At 37.0% G+C, this 21131-nt stretch overlaps 1 protein-coding gene across 11 annotated transcripts in view; it reads right to left on the bottom strand.

Moving 5' to 3' along the window:
• Pard3 (par-3 family cell polarity regulator) overlaps positions 1-21131 on the bottom strand; it is a 636430-nt gene that overhangs the window by 336625 nt on the left and 278674 nt on the right. For all 11 annotated transcript variants that reach the window (XM_042685969.1, XM_042685972.1, XM_042685970.1 and 8 more), the window contains exon 4: positions 9854-10032. In XM_042685969.1, the coding sequence (XP_042541903.1) occupies positions 9854-10032 (179 nt within the window). The remainder of the gene's footprint in view (positions 1-9853; positions 10033-21131) is intronic.

Raw genomic sequence — 21131 nt, 5'->3', positions numbered from 1 at the left:
ACTGAGCCACATTCCCAGCCCTGAGTATCTTATTTTCTAAACCGTTATTTTAACTTTCTTCTTAAATGGACATTTTGGAACATAAATTATAACATTTGCTGAAAATCAAGTAAATTAATTAACCAATTCCATTAATAGCAAATAAATTAAAATATGCTAGCCTATACACATCAAATTTGGATGGCATTTTTTCCTCTGAATTTCTATATTATCTATAGTTCTAAAAACTCATCCAGTCTGAAAATCCTAGCCTTTTGATTCCCACATGCACAAAAGACTTTTTAGTCTTTATGGCAGAGGCTCAGTCACTTGTAGTGTATACAATTACATTTAGTTCAATGAGAAACTCAAGAACTCCCACATGCAACTCCACATATTGATGCTGGAACTCTAGTAAGTTAGTAGTCATTTGAGAATTACAATTAAGTTTGCAAACAAGTTTCCTGATACAGAGTAAGTCTTTCCAGTTGATTCATGACAAAATAAACAAACTCACAATCTACAATCTGGCCAACCTCTTGATAATGGTCTCTATGAAGAGATGAGTCCTATCAGGAATCAACTAATATCAATATAGACCATGGCTATTTACATTGGTTCTTCCGTTATTATCCAATAATATAATCATTTGTTTAACAAAGTGTTTCTGAACTATGTATATAGATACTAAAAAGTCTGAGTATATCATTTCTCAAGAATAGTAACACATTACCAACCCAAGATTAGGAGAAACAGAAAAGTTGGAATGAGAAGGGACAGTAATAAGTTAACTTAAACCAATTATTAAAAATGCCTCTAATAAGCCAGGTGCTGGTAGCTCACACCTGTAATACTAGCTACTCAGGAAGCTGAGATCTGAGGACCATAGTTTAAAACCAACACAAATGGGAAATTCCTTGAGACTTTGAGCTATAATATAGACTTGAAAAGTCTTAACAATAAATTATCATTGCTGTTATATTCATCATTTTAAGTTACTTAAAAATGTACAGGAAAATATGACAAAGCATAATAATTATAAAGTGTTTTGTAGTGTGAAATATTCAACTAAATAGATATTGGTGATATATAACCTCTGCAAGTATGTTAGTAGATAGCCTATTTAAGTACGGGATTTATGTAACTATTAGGTGGCAAAGATGGAACTCAGGACCTCACAAATGGTAGGCAAGGATGCTTCTACTGGACTATACTCCTAGCCCATGATCCAGAAATTAAAGCTAGACAATCTGGGTTCATATTACAACTGTATCAGGTAACAAGGCTTAATAGTAGATGTTATTTAAATTGAGCAAGTGAGGCTCCACCTGCTCATCAATAAAGTGAGACTATCTTCAGAAGTGATTAAATGAGATACAATGTGTATCTCATACCAAGTATATGCCAAGTTACCCAAGTTACAGTGACTGAGAATAACAAATACTTGGGACAACATGACTACTATTCCATTAAAATGTGAAAGCCTCAAAAACAGAGATAACATAAAGATAAAATAGACTGCACTGTTATGAAAATGTGTAATGTTCTTCAAAAGGTCCATATATGAAGACTGGTGGCTCACACCTATAATTCTAGCTACTCAGAAGGCTAAGATCTGAAGATCACAAATTGTATTCAGCCTAGGTTGACAAATCTGAGAGGCTCTTATCCCTAATTAACTAGCAAAAAGCCAGAAATGGAGACATGGCTCTCAAGTGATAAGAGCATCAGCCTTGAGTGAAAAGCTGAAGAACAGCACAATGCCCTGAGTACAGGCCACTGTACTGGCACATACACACACTACTAAAAGCTTAATTCCCAGAGTGGTATTACTGTGGAAGTGAGGTATTTCAGAATTTCCTGACCTTACAGAAGGCGTTGCTTGAAAGGGATTGTGGGGTCTGGCTCTGGCCCCTTCTCCACTGTGGCTAGCTCCATCACTGATTCCCACTATGTGGCTCAGAAGATGTGCCCTCACCTGATCCTCAAATCAATGGATGAGTGAGGCAAAAAAAAAAAAAAAAAAAAAAAAGCTTTCCTCTTTGAGATAGTTACTTATAAAAATTAGTAGTGGTTAGGTGAGATTAAGGGAAGAAAGATAAATGAGGAGGAAAAGGGAGGGAAAATGTAGTTAAAAGAATTAATGTATATCCTACAATAATAACAGTGAGGAAAAGAAAGGGGTGGGTTGAGCAGGATGGGTGAGAAGGCTGAAAGGGTGACCCTGAGCAACACTCGTCACATTCGTAAAGTGCTGTGTGGAGTGGCATCGCCTTTGTACCACGACTTGGATAATAAAAATATTCTTCAACTGTGAGGCTAATACAGAAACTATTTCAACCCCCAAATTGCAAAATTCATTTCTTGAAATGCATTCTCTATAGGCAGCCCAGATTACAATGGTACCAGTAATACATGGGAATTAAAACTAAAGGTGTTCAAAGCTGGAAGAGCTAGAATGCAAATGCCAGGTGCTCCAGACCCGAGCAATTCCATCTGATGCTTTCTTGTTAACCACAGGACCCAAACTAGCTAGATTTAACCCCATGACAAAACATAGGTAAGTTTATAAGTTAAATTATAAAATCCAATTGGAAAACACTATATGGGATCAAAAACAATTTTTTAAGTGTATAAAGGTTTTTGTGAATTTTGATCAGTATAATTTAATCAATGTGGATCCTTTCGTGTGTGCCTGTAAGAAAAACATATGTAGCATATTCCTTTCCCTCTCTCTATTGTATGTAACATGAAGGTTCTCAATAAAGATTCCAACTTTTAGATTTATATTCCTGGAGTGGTTTGTGAACTCTAAAAATATCACGTCCAGGCTCAAATAAGAATATTCTCAATAGCACCTCAAGATTTTATAACACTGAACACAAATCATAATATTTAAAGCACATGAAGGGAGATTATATTGCTAAGTGTAGCACAGAAATAAATGAGACTAGGTTATTAACAGTGCAAACTAGGTGAGCTTGGCACTCAAAGTTGGTCTAGTATAGTAATGATTATAACACTTACCGACTCAAAGTCCAAAAATGCACTGCATTCAATTTGAGGTCTTTTAATATGCAAAAGAGAAAGGTGGAATTTATAGTTTTAGAGATCCTTAACAGGAAATACAAATTTTATAGTGGAGCAGGCTAAGATCTAGGTCTCAGCTGGATATCCCTTGAAGCTAATGCTGCAGAAAATTAAACACAGCTATAAGTCTGTCACAGAGGCAGCCCATGGTTCTAAATGATCTCAGTTCATCTCTGAATACTTACTCTAAATACTTGCAAGTATGCTTGGCTCACAAATAAGAAAAAAACAAAAAACAGCTGGTCAAGGGTACCAGTATAAATATGACAACTGGCCTGCCTTATAAATAAGAAAGACAAATTAAGAGAACAAGAGACCAAAAAGTGAGGGAACAAAGAAATAAATGATAAATAGTAAATAGATGAATATCACTTTATGATTAGGATACCAATAAATAATGAAGCAAGCAACTTCTGAAGCAAGTAGTTAAAGGATCTTGCAATAATTATTAATCTACTACATACTTATCAATGGTAAACATTTTCTCCCACTCAGGAAAGTAAGAAGTAGGCATCTCCTAGAGGTGCCATTGGTGGCCTTATACAGTACGTAATAGTGTGATATGGGTACCATTACCAAAGGTATTCAAGCACACATTATATTTTAAGCTGGAGAGTGAGTTGGTGACAGAAATACGGTGGCCATTGCTTCTGTCTAAAAGAGTTATTTCTAATTCTACTTTTGTATGGGTAGGAAGTTTCAATGCATCATGAAGAAAAGCGGAATGTCACAAAACCAAACACCAAATATATGACACTATTCTGCTATGATTAAAAATACACTTAAAATGACATGCAAAATAACCATTATATTCTTATTTCCTTTCTATTCTGTTTGTTATTTCTTCTTGTGGTTGTTGTTTTTAGAAAAGGCCTCATTCTGTAATCCTTCTGCCTTTGTTTCCCAAGTGTTGTACTATTGTGTACCACCAAGCCCAGCTCTTAATATTTTTTACATTTCAGTAAGACCTGATATACTCATAAGAACTGACCCCAGGAATCAACAGAGAAGTGTCACTCACTCACACACAGACACACATATCACATCTCCTGGTGTGTGTGTGTGTGTGTGTGTGTGTGTGTCTGTGTGTGTGTGTGTTTATGTGTCTGTGTCTCTGTGTGTGTGTGTGTGTGTGTCTGTGTCTGTGTGTGTCTGTGTGTATTTAGTGTTTTAGTGTGTGTGTGTATGTGTGTGTGTGTGTGTCCGTGTCTGTGTATTTAGTGTTTTAGAAGTCCACAGGTAATTCTAATCATATTCATACAGAACCATTAAATTATATAGGAAGAAAGTAGGTTCTGGAATTCAGAAACAGTTCCAATTGCTTTGTGTTCTCGATGTTGTATCCATCAGAAAACTCCACACTTGATTGTTCATGAATTTAAACAAAACAATTACCAGTGACTTTTAAAACATTCATCTCCTTGATCAAGTAAGTCTACTCGAAGAACCCCGTCTAAGAAAATAATGAGAGATGTCAACATAAATTGATATATAAGAATATTCTCTGAAGGGCACTTGAAAAGGTTACTTAGAAGAGCAAACAGAACTGGCAAAAATATAAATGTCAAACAACAGAAAACCAGCAAATAAAGATAATAAGCACCAATTCTAAAAAGCTCACTACACGACAGGACATTTTGCAAGCTGTCAATATTTATCAGAAATAGGAAAATTCAATACCACAGAAATGAAGATAATTAGTTGAAATTAAACTATACTACTGGCTGTGTCCGATAGTAGCAGTGACAGCCCATATCTATAGGGAGCTGTGTTCCTCAGAAGTCCTAGAGTAAATACATCAAAATGTCAATACCACTCCTCTTCAAGATTATAAATGCCTTACCTTCTTCTTGGTACCTTTCATTACTTGGTAAGTGAAAAAGTAGAAGTAGTAGTATTTATCAGGGAAAAAAAGTTTATTCTTAGAACTTTAAAATATACAATAAGAAATGTTTATACAAATAATTTTCTAGGCAGGAGGTACAGCTCAGTGATATAAAGCATGTGTGAGGCCCTAGATTCCATCTCCAGGATGGAAAAAAAAAAAACAAAAACTTCTAAAGTTTTCCAATTTCTAATCGGGAAGAAAAAGAGATGACAAAGGCATAATTAAGAAAATATCTCTTCTAGAGGATGCGTGGGGTCAGGGACACCGGAAAGATACCAAAGATGCCAAGCATCTAAATCTTACAGTAATAAGCAAGCCAGGGGGTGAGAAGTATTCAAAGGTCTCTAATAAATGTTTTAAAAAAGAAAAATAGTTAATGATACCAAAGCAGTATGTTTTTGTTATCACTTTCCCTAAACAGGTAAGAATGTTTCTTGGAACTGGGTTTAAACTTTTTGAGATGTAGGGGCAGGGAATATAACTCAGAAAAGCAACACCTGTTGTTATAGGAGAAAGGAACAATGTTTTTTGACAACTCCACAGTGAAAAAAGAGTGTAGCTTTTATCCTGGGATCCTCCCAGAAGCTGTTCTGGATGGAATAAGTCAAAGGCTCCCACATTCTTGTTTATTTAGCCTTTTTAGTCAGAGCAATATTGGTTAATGAAAATGACCAAAGATGAGAGGGAGTATGAATTACATATTCACTAACTGCATGTGAAACTGCATGTGAAATTACAGATGAAAATAAATACAATATCTAACCAAGTGCTGTAAGTGACTCACATTTGTAAAACTAGTGACTCGGGAGGCTGAGATCTAAAGTTTGCTCCAGCACACAAATCCTGAGATTCTTATCTCCAATTAACCACCCCTAGAAGTGGAGGTGTGGTACAAGAATGTAAAGCACCAGCCATGCATGGAAAAAGCCAAGCAAGAACACAAGCCAGTACCCTAGTACTGACATAATAAATGAATGAATGAGTGAATGAATGAATGAATGATGGGATACAAACGGAACATATTGTTTTAGAAATTATTACATTTTCACCACAAAAGTTTGCTCTATTTGGAGTAGTATTTCATGTAGCCATTTCACTACACATAACTATATACATGCATAGCACACAGAAAGGGGAATGTACAATGAATTAATCTTTTGAATATTCTTTTGCTTAATTTTTCAAATATTGCTCTTGTTAAAATGATATGCTGTTACAATTTTATTCTGAAAGATCAACTGATAAAATGTTACCATAAGGCTGGGAATGTGGTTTAGTAGTAGAGTGCTTGCCTAGCAAGGCCTGGGTTCTATTCTTTGGTACCATATAAACAAAAATATAAATAAAAATTTTAAAAATGTTACCATATTTTCAGTTATAAAACCTGCCCATCTTTTCAATCTTCGGAAAAGAAAAGAGAGGAAGCATACTTGCTTACTGGGACACACATTAGATATTGTTATTCCTGTTGAGTCTATGTGAACTCAGCTATACTGGGCAATTTCATGATACCAATTTTTATATGTAGTGTTTTGTCTTTCTACATAAAATCATAGATGCAAACTGGTTCTAGTTAGTGAATGTTCTTGAGTAATGTATTTACATAATTAAATGGTTTCCCATCTTTCATACTGAATAAGGGAAATAAGTAGTTTAATATAATGTTAGCAATCAATTAAAATGCTTTTTTTCTGAGCAGAACAGTTCCATTCTGAGATAAGTGAATATAGAATGTTTGTGCTCCACAGTGCTGTGGTCCAGCGCCACAAATGAAAAGTACAGTCTTCACCCTAAACACAGAGACATCATCTCATCCCCTCTGAAGCTGAGAGATGCAGACAGGCCAGTGGCCCTTAAATTAGAGACTTCAAGGCTTCTATGGGCTTCTGAATTTCTTTACACATGTTATATTATGCTTTTATTTAATGAGATGTGAAAAAGATGGGAGTCTTGCTTTTTCGAAGTTCTTTGGGATATTATTTTCAGCATTTCTTGGCTACCTTGTTCAGCTCTCTGAACATATGAACATTTTTCATATTTTGTGGACAGTACCTTTTTAAAAGCTGAATTTTATGTGTATGGATGCTAGGACAGGAGTTTAAACTCAGGGCATTTCACTGTCATTTGGCTTCTTTGCTCAAGGCTAGAGCTCTACCACTTGAGCCACACTTCCACTTCAAGCTTTTTGCTTGTTAAAGATAAGAGTCTCTATGATTTGTCTGCTTTAGCTGGTTTTGAATCACAATCCTAATATCTCAGCCTCCTGAGTAGCTAGGATTACAGGTGTGAGCCACCAGCTCACATAACAAAAATGTCCAACACTGCAGAACTATAAATCAACTTACACACCTCTAGACAATGAAATAGTTCATATTCCCTATGAGTATTCTCCGTAAAATTCACAAATGAGGAAATCACTGTGATGGGAGAAATGTGGAAGTTAATTGGGATGTGAACACAGTACAATACTGAATACTGGCTGTTGCTGGGTATTGAAGTCATGGATAATTTTGTTTTATAAAACACAGGTAAGAATCTGGGTACAACCTGGATTCTGCTTATCCAGATTCAATAGCCTAAGTTTTTTTTTGCAGTACTGGGATCTGACCTGAAAACTACATACCTGGTAGGCAGTTGTTGTATTCCTGAGCCATGCCCCAGCCCATTTTTTTTGGTTTTAATTGTTTTATGGATATATCTCAAAGTTTTGCCCGAGGCCCATCTTAGACTATAGTCCTCCTCACTGGACAAGCACAGCTTATTTGTTGGGATGGGGACACTAGCTATTTGTCCTGACTGGCCTCAAACTACGCTCCTACCTATCTTTGCCAGTATAGCTAGGATTATAGGCCTGAACCACCAGACCCAGCCTAAATAGCATGAGACTTTAAAAGTGGTAATGAAAAGGGAGTTTCCTGGCCTGTTGTCACTGGCAGCATTTCTTGGTTCAGTGTCCAGCTTTCCAGCTGAAAAGAGAGCATGCTGGAGGCCTAATGGGCAGTTTCTAGTGGACTGCAGCCTCACCTGTGCACAGAGGCATGTCAAATGTGTACAACTACAGTTTTCAAAGTGCATCTTCCCCACCTACAGCCATGCATGTTCTACAAGCCCTTCCAAGAAAGTAATAAACAGTTACTAAGTCCTTTCATGTCTGAAATACATTTTATTGCAAAAGCAGATCTATATACTGCAAAGCAGTTGTTCATAAATCTACAATAAAAATATTGCAAGAGATTGAGGTTAACAGTTAAAACCCAAATTCAAAACATTCAGAAATTAGGTAGTTTTTAAATATCTATCTATCTATCTACCATCTATCCATCTATGCACTCACCCATCTAATCTATTGCTTGCCTGCCTGCCTGCCTATTTGTCTGTCTGTCATGGGAATCATACAGTGAGTCTTTTGCAGACCAGGCAAGGTCTCTCCCATTGATCTATCTAGCTATCCCAATTCTTCAAAATGTATAGAAACTGTGTAAATTTTTTGCTTGAACTAATAGACAAGCGCTTGTTGAAATAAAAGAAAAACAAAGCTACAAGAAATATTACATAGGTTTTTTTGCATAGAGGCAACAGACATATCTAAACATTATAGAGCTATATCCATTCTAACACTTTTTCTCACTGCATACTGCACTAGATTTCTGGCAACACTGAAAAATATTTGTTAATTCATAAAATAGATATTTACTGAGCAACTATTCTACAGATTCAGCAATGAAATGGTTAACATAGTTTAAAAGACTGAAGTATAATGCACTAGGAGAATAAGAATTTCTATACCAAGAGATAATAAACAGCATTAGAAAGCCAATTCATAAGGGAGATTACTTCAGCTAAAGCTTATTTATTTGGACTAAATAAATCAGGTCAAAACTCAAATAAGTTGGGTCAAAGAAGCAAACTATATTAGGAATAAACAGCATGGTTCCATTCTGAAAGGAAACTTAGAAGGGATAAAACGATGAATTAATCAATCAGAATAAAGTACCATAAAGTCAGCTTTCATACTTAGGGGACACAGGTTGTAAGTTCTTTACTATGCCTCCTAAGCCAATATGAATCTTTCCCTATGATGGAAACACTGTTTACATACAGAAAGCAAATAGTAGAAGACTTGCCTTTGAATGAGGTAACAAAACCACAAATAGAAAAAGGACTCTGTGGGCGGGGAGGCTTGGGTGGGGGTCGGGGGGAGGATAAGAAGGGATGGGAAGGGGAAATAAAGGAGAAGGCTACAATGCTTGATAAGAAATGTACTCATTATCTTGCCCATGTAATTGTAACTCCTCCGTACAGTATTTTCACAATAAAAAAAATCTGAGAAAAAAAAAAGAAAATATTGGAGGTTATTACAGATGTTCTGTGATCAAACTACATTTTTTGTTAAAAAAAATTTCTACTCAAGAAGCCAAGATGAAATGATGTGTGTGTGTGTGTGTGTGTGTACTATTCAATCTTCTAATGAAAATCTGCATTACACAATCATCCATGAGATTAAAGTTTTAAATAAACAAACAAACTTTCTTCCTTTAAAAGAAAAGAAAAGAAAAGAAAAAGGACTCTGTAGAAGATGTATTCCATACCGAACATTTTCTTTTGAGAGGTCTAGAGTGTGGCTCAGTGGTAGAGTGCTTACAAATATGTTTGAGGCCTTGGGTTCTATCACCAGAGCCAGAGGGGGAAAATAGTTTCTTTTAAAGCATAGGACTATATTGTGAATTCATGGAATAAAAGAGGTTATCAGAACTCTGCTGGGAGAGCTGGTAAACAATACAGGGCCACAATGCGGATGCGTGAGGAATGCATGGGGCATTCAGCCATAGCCACTCATCACCCACACCAAGACAACAGCAGATGTAAAGGGCAGAAGATGCAAGCAGAAGTGGTTACCTTCCTGTCACAGGCTTTGGGACTACCAGCGGTGTTCTGCTTGAGGAAGCCAGCTGTTGTTGACCAGCGGGTGGGGTTTTTTCTTGAGGGTTCTTCAGAGGAAAAATTGTTATCACTGACAGAAGTTGAGAGGCCAAGTAAAGCTGGGTCACTGCTCCGACGAACATGAAGAGGCATATCTGCAAACATAAAGACAGTATCACATTTAAAATTAGACTCTGAAGTCTAAAAGCTAGGCTAGAATAGATATAATTAAATCCCAAGGATTACAGAAGAGTTTTTTTTTAAAAAGAAAGAAAAAGTGGGCTAATATTGTAAATACAAGCCAGGTACCAATGACTCCTGTGGTGTAATCCTAGCTTCTCAGAAGGCTGAGGTATGAGGATCACAGTTCAAAGCTATCCCAGGAAGACTCATCTCCCATTAGCCAGAAAAAAAGACAGAAGTGAAGGTGTGGCTCAAGCAATAAGATAAGAGCCTTGAATTAAAAAGCTAAGCAAGACCCTGTACCAACACACACACACACACACACACACACACACACACACACACACACACACACACACACACACACACACACACATTGTAAGTACAAACCCCAGAGGTTCCTTTAAAACACTCAATGGCAAATTGGGGTGCCTGTGTTTGTATTTGGACTTCTCTACTGACACTGTCTAGGATAAAGCAAGTATCTTAAGCTGTCCTCTGTCTTGAGTCTTTTCTCACTGGGACAACAATAAAATAATACTTCTTCTATAAGGTTATTATGAGACCTGAATGAGATTACAGAACCTCTAATCAATATAGAATACAGACAGGCATACTGATTGTATCATCTCAGTATTTCTTTCTTTTCTTTTTCTTTTTCTTTTTTTTTTTTTTGCCAGTCCTGGCTCTTGAATTCAGGGCCTAGGAACTGTCCCTGAGCTTCTTCTGCTCAAGGCTAGCACTCTACCACCTGAGACACAGTGCCACTTCTGGCTTTTTCTATGTATGTGATACTGAAGAATTGAACCCAGGGCTTCATGCATGCTAGGCAAGCACTTTACCACTGAGCCACTTTGCCAGCCCTCATCCCAGTATTTCTAACTAGCATCATGTATCTTATGGAAGATAAGAATCAAAACTAAGCAACTATCCAAATTTCCCCTAACCTTCAAGCTGTAATGAATGAATGAATAATAAATAATATAGAAAATGTTTGCTAGTTGACTAAAGCATTCTGTTCTTGAATACAATGCTTCTTTTGCTCAATAAAGTATTATAAAAAGTATGGAGTACAAGCGTATTTGTTATCCTTAATATGATCTTGAAACTATTGTGTGACTGTGCAGGTACTTTTTCTCATATATTCACTGACACAGTACGAGAAGGTATTTTAGCAACTGTGATCACATAGAATCTGCTTGCACCTGCTGTAACAAAGTCAACACAGACATTTGTGTTAGACAGCATCATGGGATAGCCAAGGAGAAACACAACTCCAAATAACAGACAGAAGAATAAAGATGCACAAACATGCAACAACAGAACAGATCCTAAATCCCCACTCATGGTATGAGAAGTCAAAAACTGTATTGATGCAGAGAATGGTTTGTTTTCCAAAAATAGGTTAAGTTGAATACTTAGTTTATTTATTCATTTTTATTTTTGCCCATCCTGGGGCTTGAATTTTGGGCCTGGGCACTGTCCCTGCACTTCTTTTGCTCAAAGCTAGCGCTCTACCACTTGAGCCACAGCACCACTTTCAGGTTTTTCTGTGTAGTCTATTGGAGATAAGAATCTCATGGATTTTCCTGCCCAGTTAGCTTCAAACCGTGATTCTCAGATCTCAGCATGAGCTAGGATTACAGACATGAGCCACCAGTGCCCAGCTAAACATTTATTTTAAAAGAACAGCTCTGATAGTTTTTAACCATGAAACAAACTTATCCTAGACTGATGCCTCAGTCAGTAGTGGTATGGATACAAGACTCTTTTTTTTTTTTTTTGGGGGGGGGGGTCAGTTGTGGATCTTGAGCCCTGGTCCTGGGTGCTGTCCCTGAGCTCTTCATCTCAAGGCTAGCACTCTACCACTTGAGTCACAGCGCCACTTCCAACTGTGCTTATGTGGTGCTGAGGAATCAAACCCAGGGCCTCATGTATCCAAGGCAAGCACTCTACCACTGAGCCACCTTCCCAGCCCTGATACATAGACTCTTAAGGATGGAAAAGATGGTTTGTTCACAGACTATCAATCCAGCATTCCCCAAAAAGGAAATGATCAGAAAAGACAAAAGGAAATAAGTCACAGTAATACTACTTTTATAGCATTTGCTTCTACATCATGAGACTTTAAAATAACAGCCTGAGCAGCACTACCAGAGGGAAAAATGCTCAGCATTTAATATCATTACTGGTTATCTTCATTTGCTAAGAGAAACACATACATGAAAATTATCTAAGATAATTTCTAGTTTTTAAGTGCATGCAAATACCTGTGACAGCCATCACTGCTTATAATTTACACAGGAAAAAATAAAACATCAGTAAGACTAGTTGCAGAGAATAAGCTCAAAATAGCATATATCTATTTGTGTTAACAGTATAATAATCTCATTCAGGAGTAAAAAAAGATTTGAGAATAACCAATTAAAAAACAAGTAGAAATGTAACCTAAATATTGTGAATTACAATGATGTGACTCAGATATGAACACTTGTATATTCTGTTGCTTTGTATTAGCTGTTCAGTCCTGAACACCATTCTTCTTCCACTGTTTCCTCCCTTGTTCCATATGTGTAAGTTTAAATGACAATTAAAATGCACAAGGCCTTTAAAAATGGCAGAGATCACAAACGTATTAACTGAAATATAGTGCAGTCAGGGGAGAATTCAAATGGTATAATTCCTTAAAAAGGCTACCTCATAGTCCAACAAAACCAACACCAGGAAATCAGGAAACTGGTAGTAGAAAGAGAGGGTGAGGTGCTGGTGGCTCATGCCTGTAATCCTAGCTACTCAGGAGGCTGAGATCCGAGGATCACAGTTCAAAAACAGCTCAAAAAGTCTATTAAGACTCTAATCTCCAATTAACCACTCAAAAACCAGAAGTAAAGCTGTGGCTCAAAGTGGTATAGTGCTAACCTTGAGCAAAAGAGCTCAGAGAGAGCTCCCAGATCCTAAATTCAAGCCCCACAACCAACACAACTGAAAGAGAGAAAGAGAAAAGGAGAGACAGAGACAGAGACTGAGACTGAGAAAGGATAGAAAGGCAGACAAATGAGGAGAAGAATGCAGGAGAATGCAGTCAAGAATTCAATGTATATCCTACAAAATTAAGACAATGGAGGGGAAGGAGAGGGTTGGAAAGGATGGGAGAGAATGATGAAAGGAGTGACCTAGATCAAGATGCATTTTATTCATAAACTGCTCTGGTAAATGGCAACTCCGTTGTAAAACTACTTAAACATAATAAATGTGCCATTTTCAAAAAAAATGGTACAGAGAAGGACCCAGAGCAGTACCCACTATCTCTACTAAAATGACAATATAAATATGTATTCTGGATCTCAAAATAAGTTCAGGGGCTATGTAATTTCACTGCATTTGCTCAGGCACAGCAAAACAGTTTATTTCACTTGTGTCTGTTAATTCCCTCTGGAGAAATCATGCATGCATGATTTTGATTAGATGAATAATTAGGACCATCATATTTTGAGTAGACATGAACACTGTGTTAATCTGTTAGTCTAAAACAGACAAAAATGGTTTGCATTTTATCCCTCGACACATGTGTACCTCTCTAGATGAAACATGACTATAGGAAGACGATAGGGGCTTAGAGACAAGGAGCTGTGACCCTGTGGGATGTGGATGTCTCCGCCAGGCTGCTGAAGGGGCACCAAGCCTGGGCAGCAACTCCATGAACTGAGATGTGAAGGCTGTCCCCAGGAGATGTTCGATTATGCAGCCCTTCTGCGAGTGCTTCACACATGCAGACACCATTTCATTTTAGTGAAATCAATTAAAATTAATTAATAAATGTAGTTGTCTGGGTCTTTGCATTGCCCTGCCTTATGAGTGAATACTTGTATGTAAGCAAATACTCCTATGCAACTTCAGGTCACACATTTCCATTTGTGTCTACTGTCAGGTTTTAAAAGCCTGTAACTGATGACCAGGCTGAGAAGAACAGAGCTCACTGAGATAAGTATGTGGTGAATCCACCCTGGAGAGAAGCTATATGATATCACAATGATGCCAAAATTCAAGTTTCCTTGCAGACTAAAGAGGTATAACAACTGGATCATCACAGAGCATTCCAGCTGCATCAGCTGGTCCAGATGAAAAGACCACAGCATTATGTTAGCTGAAATAAGCCATGTAAAGCAAGGACAAAAAGCATAGGACCTCATTCCAAGATGGGCGCTAAATAATCTGGTTACACAAAATTAGAAAATAGAACAATGGACAATGGATGCTGAGAAGGAAGAGGAAGAAAGGGAAAGAGAGAGGTGGGTAAATGAATACAAAAGTAGAATTACAAGAAGGATTAAGCTCTAGTGTTTTATAGGTCAGTAGGGTGGCTGCATGTAAGAACAACTTCAGCATTTAAAAATAGCTAAAATAATTCTGCATATTCTCAAAACGAAGGAATGGTGAGAAGACAGACATGTACATGACACAATGCATATATACACATATAGATATATATCATAAGGAAACACCACTCTGTACTGCATAAATATGTACTATTCTATGTGTTGATTTAAAGTTTTGTGGGGTTTTTTTTTTAAAAGAGAAAACAATGTGACTCCAACATTTGACTCAGTGAGACACCACTATTTCCCACAAAGATGGTATCCATTGGATTTGTACTGGTTTACAACTTCTTATTTCAAGGTTTGGCTGAAAATTATATGACATTTTACTTGAACTTACAGATACAAACACGTCCTAATCATGTATTAGAACCAATAACTTAACTTGGAGAGACTTCGGCTTTTTAAAAATGTAAGTCTAGGTCAGATGCCAGTGGTTCATGCCTGTAATCCTAGCTACTCAGGAGGCTGAGATCTATGGATTGCAGTTCAAAGCTAGCCCTGACTGAAAGTCTGCAAGACTCTTATCTCCAATTAACCACACACACACACACACACACACACACACACACACACACACACACACACACACGAGTGTGCACAAGGACAACACCTAAGCCCCAAGTTCAAGTCCAGGACAGCACAAAAAATGAACAGTCTACGCTGGCCACTATGGAAAAAAAAAGTGACTCAATTTCACAGATGAGTAAACTGAGGCTCAGAGATGACAAAAGGAACACAGCACAACTTCCCAGATAAGTATTATCATTATCCAAGCCATAAAGTAAGTTCCAGTATGCCATAATATATTAGAAAATAAAATCACTACAAGATCAATTTAGTAAATACAGGAAGAGGAAAAAAGCAAAATACAAGAAATCAAGAAAATAGCAGAAACATGACACATCTCTCTATAAAAGCCCTAAGCATTAATGGACTCAATTCTATAATCAAAAGAGGAAGAATAGCAGATTGGATCAAAAAACAAGATCCATCCAATGTTTGCATTCTTTTTGGGGTGATTTTTTAAACTGATTAAAGTGGATTCCACTAATTATGATATGTCTTTTAATGTATTACTTGTATGACACATTTATTGAATAAATAAAAATATTAATCTGATTTTAGATAAGAGAATTCAAATAGACATTTGTACAAAATAGCATACCTTAAATATAAAGAACCGTCAAGAACATCATAAAGGCCATCAAACTAAATTATAATAGAAAACAACCCTATTGCAAAAACAAAGCAAGAAAGCAAGAAAGCAAGCAAGCAAGCAAGCAAGCAAGCAAGCAAGCAAGCAAGCAAGAAAGCAAGAAAGAAAGCAAGAAAGAAAGCAAGAAAGAAAGAAAGAAAGAAAGAAAGAAAGAAAGAAAGAAAGAAAGAAAGAAAGAAAGAAAGAAAGAAAGAAAGAAAGAAAGAAAGAAAGAAAGAAAGAAAGAAAGAAAATAAATTCCTGGCCATGATGGATGTAAATATTAAGTCTCAAATTTATAAAATAGAAGAATATTATTGTTGTTTTTCTCAAAGTAGAACTGAATGCTAAGTGGCAGTGATAAATCATTTCCTGCTTTAACTCATAGCATCATTTCAGTTTGGGAAGTGGAAGAAACAGTACATTAACTGTAAACTTTGAGCATAACAACAGGAATGCAAGTTTCAGAAACAGTAACACTGAAGAAGAAAATGACCTATTGGTTAAGTGGAGGAAATACATGTATAGGATAGTACAAGATAATAAAGCATGCTTGAAAGGAGCAGGCCCTGAACAGAGGTTCTCAAACTCTGTTCTCAGGACCACATCACATCTTAAAAAGGGAGGACCACAAAGAGCTTCTGTTTATGAATGTCAGAGCTAGTGATATTTACCACTTAAGAAGCAAAAAATGAGAAATCATTAAGTATTTACTGATTCATTTACTTTAAAGTAACAATAATAAACTCATTACATGTGAACATAAACAACCTGAGTTTATAAAAACAATTTTACCCAAAAAAAGTATATTTAATTGGGATAGAGCCACTTCTTTCATTTCATTTAATAGGAGACATCTGGATTCTCATACCTACTACAACATGATAGAAGAAAGAAAAATTAACTCCACCATTATGTAGCAGGAAGAAGCAATGACATTTTAATAGCCTTTCAAAATAATTGTGGATAGTCTTATTTGATACTTAAATTTGACAAGTGGAAGTTTCTCAAAGCTCACCTGCAATAGGAACATGAACTTCTCTTTGTTACATTAAAATTGGTTTCGCACTCTCACACACTGAAAATTCTATAATATTAGTCATCAGGAAAATATTTGTTATTGAATTATGTCCATCTTCCAAATGCTGATATCAGAATCACATAGATTAAGATCTCTATCAGTCTCATCAGAAAAAGTGTCATATACTGAGAAACTGTCTGTAGGATGTAAGTTTCTAAAACTTACTTTTCACTACAAAGTTTGAATTCTATCTTTGGCAACAAACACTATTGGTTGTTGGCCTTGTTTGACAGACTCATGTCATGGCATTCATTTGCTAGACACTCTGTTAAATATCCTAGTCGTTGTCCTTGTTTCAAATAAAAATAATGTCTTCTGAATGCAGCAATGCTTCATGCCACTTGCCATTTTTGTCCCAGAAAATGTGAAAGCCAGTATGCTCAAAGGTCAGAATGATAAACCAGGTTTCTGCTGCTTTATCCAAGGCAGTAAGAAGCGCGACTTTGGTGAAAGGGTGGAGAGTACACCGCCTTGATTTCTGCTGAGTGCCTGAATGTTACCCACTTCTCAGAGCCTGGACACCACAGACTGCAGATGTAAAGCCAGTAAACTCATCAGTTTAACACATAAGGCCTCAGTTTCTAATTTATTTTTTCAATAATAAAAAAAACAGAGATTACAAGCATGAGCCATGTAATCTTAGCTACTCAGGAACCTAAGGTCTAAGACCATGGTTCAAAGCCATCCAGGCAAAACACTCCATGAAACTTGTATCTCCAATTAACCACCAAAAAGACCAGAAGTAGATCTGTGGCTCGTGCTAGCTGAGAGCACAAAAGCTCAGAGACAGAGCCCAAGCCCTGAGTTCAAGCCCCAGGAATGGCCCAAATACCATCACTACCATCATCATCACCTCCACCATCACTACCACCACGACCAACAAACGACAACAAAAAAATAAAATAAAATAAAAAATCATAGACTTCACTGATAGGTTTAGAATGTTTTTTGAACGTTAAAAGATGTGTGACTCAACACTCCATCAAACATTCCAATCCAAAGAAAACATCGTTGTGACAGACTAATAGCAATTTATGAATTCATCAGAAAAAGTATAAAAGCATTCATGGCACTGGCAGCCTCTGAGCAAGTGAAGGTAATTCAAGAACACAGGGGTATGATGATAAAAAGAGTTGTAAGGAATGGTGCAGAAGCAGCCACTGAGGTCACTAGGTCTTTTGATGAGCTGAATCTGATTTTAAAGAAAGATTGTTTTCTGGGTGCCTGTGGCTCAGTCCTATAATACTAGCTACTCAAGAAGCTGGGATCTGAGGATTACAGTTCAAAGCCGGCATGACAGGAAAGTACATGAAGACTCTTATCTCCAATTAACCATCAAAAAGCTGGAAGTTGAACTGTGGGTCAAGCGGTAGAGCAACAGCCTTGAGTAAAACATCCAAGCAAAAATGCAAGAGTTCAACCCCCAGTAATTGGAGAGGAAGGGGAGAGAGAGAGAGAGAGAGAGAGAGAGAGAGAGAGAGAGAGAGAGAGAGAGAAAGAGATTATTATAAAATCTTTATCAACAAATAAATCATAAACAAAACTGCCTAATTCCCTAAGAGGTTTCCCACTTCTCACCATCTGGACAAAATATAACATTGCATAAGAATGCAATTTTGCCTTGCCCTCAAAAGAATAAGATATAGATATAGTATCTTCTTTTGTGATGTGTTGGATGATTCTGGGGACCATGGCCTACTGCAGCATTACTAATAATCTGATATAATTTATGTCTGTTATACTAATTAGGAATAATAGGAGCTTCTTGTCAGAGGTAATTTGGTCATTATATTATTGAAATTCCTCAGCCCCAATGTTAGAAAAATTGAGGCATTTAAAAATACCATAATAAAATTTTCTAACCTTGTCATCTTCTGATTTATTTACTATATAGATGTTCAAAGTATATCCTCTGAAATATTAAAAAAAATTCAAAGACGGAAATCTTCAATAATTAAGCTGCTGGATAAGGCCCAGAGGGAGCAGTGTGGTGTCACCAGGCCCAGGACTACGTGCGGAGTGTTTGATGTCCTCCCTGCTTTGAAGAGTGGATAAAACAGCAATAAAATCTCATTACAACATTTGGAATTCTCTGTGGCACTGATGCCCTGTAAATATTGATTTGTCTCTCTAGATAATGTGCTTTTGAAATAAGTGGAAGAAATAGTAAATCTAATCATGAATCAGAGCAAATACTAAAAAGCAGACATATATATATATTTTTAATTGTAAAATATCCCACACCCCAATTTCCCATAGAAGTGTCCAATGTAATCCCTTCATCCTTCAAGGGATTTTGAAATTACTGAACCAATCAAGGCAATGAACACCTTTCCAAGAAGGCAGGCATACTCTGTCAAGGTACTTAATCAAATCTAAAAATAATATTCAGACACACATGTGCTCAGAGAACTTATGATGCAAACAGCATAATTATTCTTCACCCAAAATGAAAACCATCTTCCCATCTCCAGGCAATTGTATTTTTCCTGAAGTCGTATCTCACTGTGGGAAGAACCAAGTTATTAACACGTGCCATGGGGATTAAAACCTGTCATCAGGATTGCAAGACCCGCCTTCCAATATACATTGCCCCTTATCCTACTAATCCGTACTTCACTGACTAAAGCCAAATCCTTGGAAGAAATCTGTAGAAGGCTAGTCAGGAAACCAAATTTGGAAAACAATGAATGACTCGCAGGGAAGGATGTAAAAATGAGTGTACCACTCTGCTATTAATTAGTTTCAGGGAGCAAAAAATAAATATAGACTAACATGGTGGGAAGGAATGTTGGAGATAAACTGAATTTATCACACTGAACCCCAGGTAAGTACTTCCAGGGTTGGGTCAAAAGGGACATCTCTAGGGTGACCCAGTGACACTTGGTGCCCTGTTAACTGATTCTGGTGTAATTTGGATTAGATCACACTGCTCTCCAGGAAGGACAGACCTGTCAATTGGTGGAATGCCTCTGCACCACTTGAGGTAACATGACAAGTGATGTTCAAACACATTTCTACAAACTAAATACGAACAGAAGGATGTTTTCCTCGGTTCCCCTGAACTTTAGACATATAAGGGAGGAAAGAAAAAACATCAAGGGAAAGAATATATATGCTGCTTTTCTAATCTTATGCAATAGACATACACATACAGAGGAGAAAAAAAAAACCCACAAGAATTAAGCCAGGCATTGGTAGCTCTTAGTGACTAGGAGGCAAAGATCTGAGATCTCCAATTAACTAGGCAAAACAAAGCCAGACGCAGAAGTGTGGCTCAAATGATAGAGCACTAGTCTTGAGCAAAAAAATTAAGCAAGACCATGAGTACTGGCACTCAAAAAAAAAGCCCCAATACTGTCAAGAACAAAGAAGAGGGAGGAAGAAGAAAAGGAGAAGAGGAGGGGGAGGAGGGAAAGGAAGAAGAGGGAGAGATGGTTTGATGGTTAGGAAATTAAATGTGTAGAAATAGGGACTAGGTTGTCCATGCTGATCTCAGGCAACCCTTCCCACCACCGTCTCCAGAGGAGCTGTGCTTGGCTGAAACAATACTCAAAAATTTTTAAGTAGGTGTCTAAAGGGGATTCAATTCCACAAGTCAGATTATGAGTACAATGCATCTTAATCAATGCCATCCATTCCATTATTGTCCCCAATTTTTCCCTCCTATTCCTACCCTTGTTATATACATACCATATGTTTTTACATACCATATGTTGAATATAAATAGCCACATTTGCTGACCATTCCTCCTTCCTTTCATGTGCCCCCTCCCCGTATTACCCACCCTGCTCCCTTGGACAAAGCATATTTCAGGTTCCTGGTATTCATTTTGTTAAAGGAGCACTTGTTCAGAGAAGTTATACCATTGAATTTCATTCAATTTTTTGTGTATATATACTTAAAACTCTGTGCATGTTTTCATGTATGAATTTTAGAGCTAACTTTCACATGTGAGAGAAAACATGTTTGTCTCTGATCTTGACTTACTTCAGTTTATCTTGGTCCATCCATTTCCCTGAAAATGGCATAATATTATTTTTGATAGATGAGTAAAATTCCATTACATATATTATGGTGTGTGTGTGTATTTCACATTTTCCTTGATCCACTCATCAACTGTAGAGCATCTGGGTTATTTCCATACTTGGCTTTTGTGAAAGTGCAGCATTAGCGATAGCTATGCAAGTGTCTTTACTATGTCCTGATTTGTCATGTTCTGAGTAAATGCCCAAGAACAGTATGGTTGGCTCTGTGGATAGTTCTATGTTTAGTTTTTGTTTGTAGGAATCTCCAAACTGCCTTCCAGAATGGTTGTACTAGTTTACATTTCCACCAACCGTGTAATAATAGGTGGAACAAATACTTTTAACAGAGTGACAGCCTAGAGTGACAGTGATTGGCTCAAACAGGTGA

This window comes from Dipodomys spectabilis, unplaced genomic scaffold (genome assembly GCF_019054845.1).
Source record: "Dipodomys spectabilis isolate Male_0828 unplaced genomic scaffold, ASM1905484v1 ptg000096l, whole genome shotgun sequence".
NCBI lineage: Eukaryota > Metazoa > Chordata > Mammalia > Rodentia > Heteromyidae > Dipodomys > Dipodomys spectabilis.
This window is presented reverse-complemented; position numbering and strand designations above follow the sequence as displayed.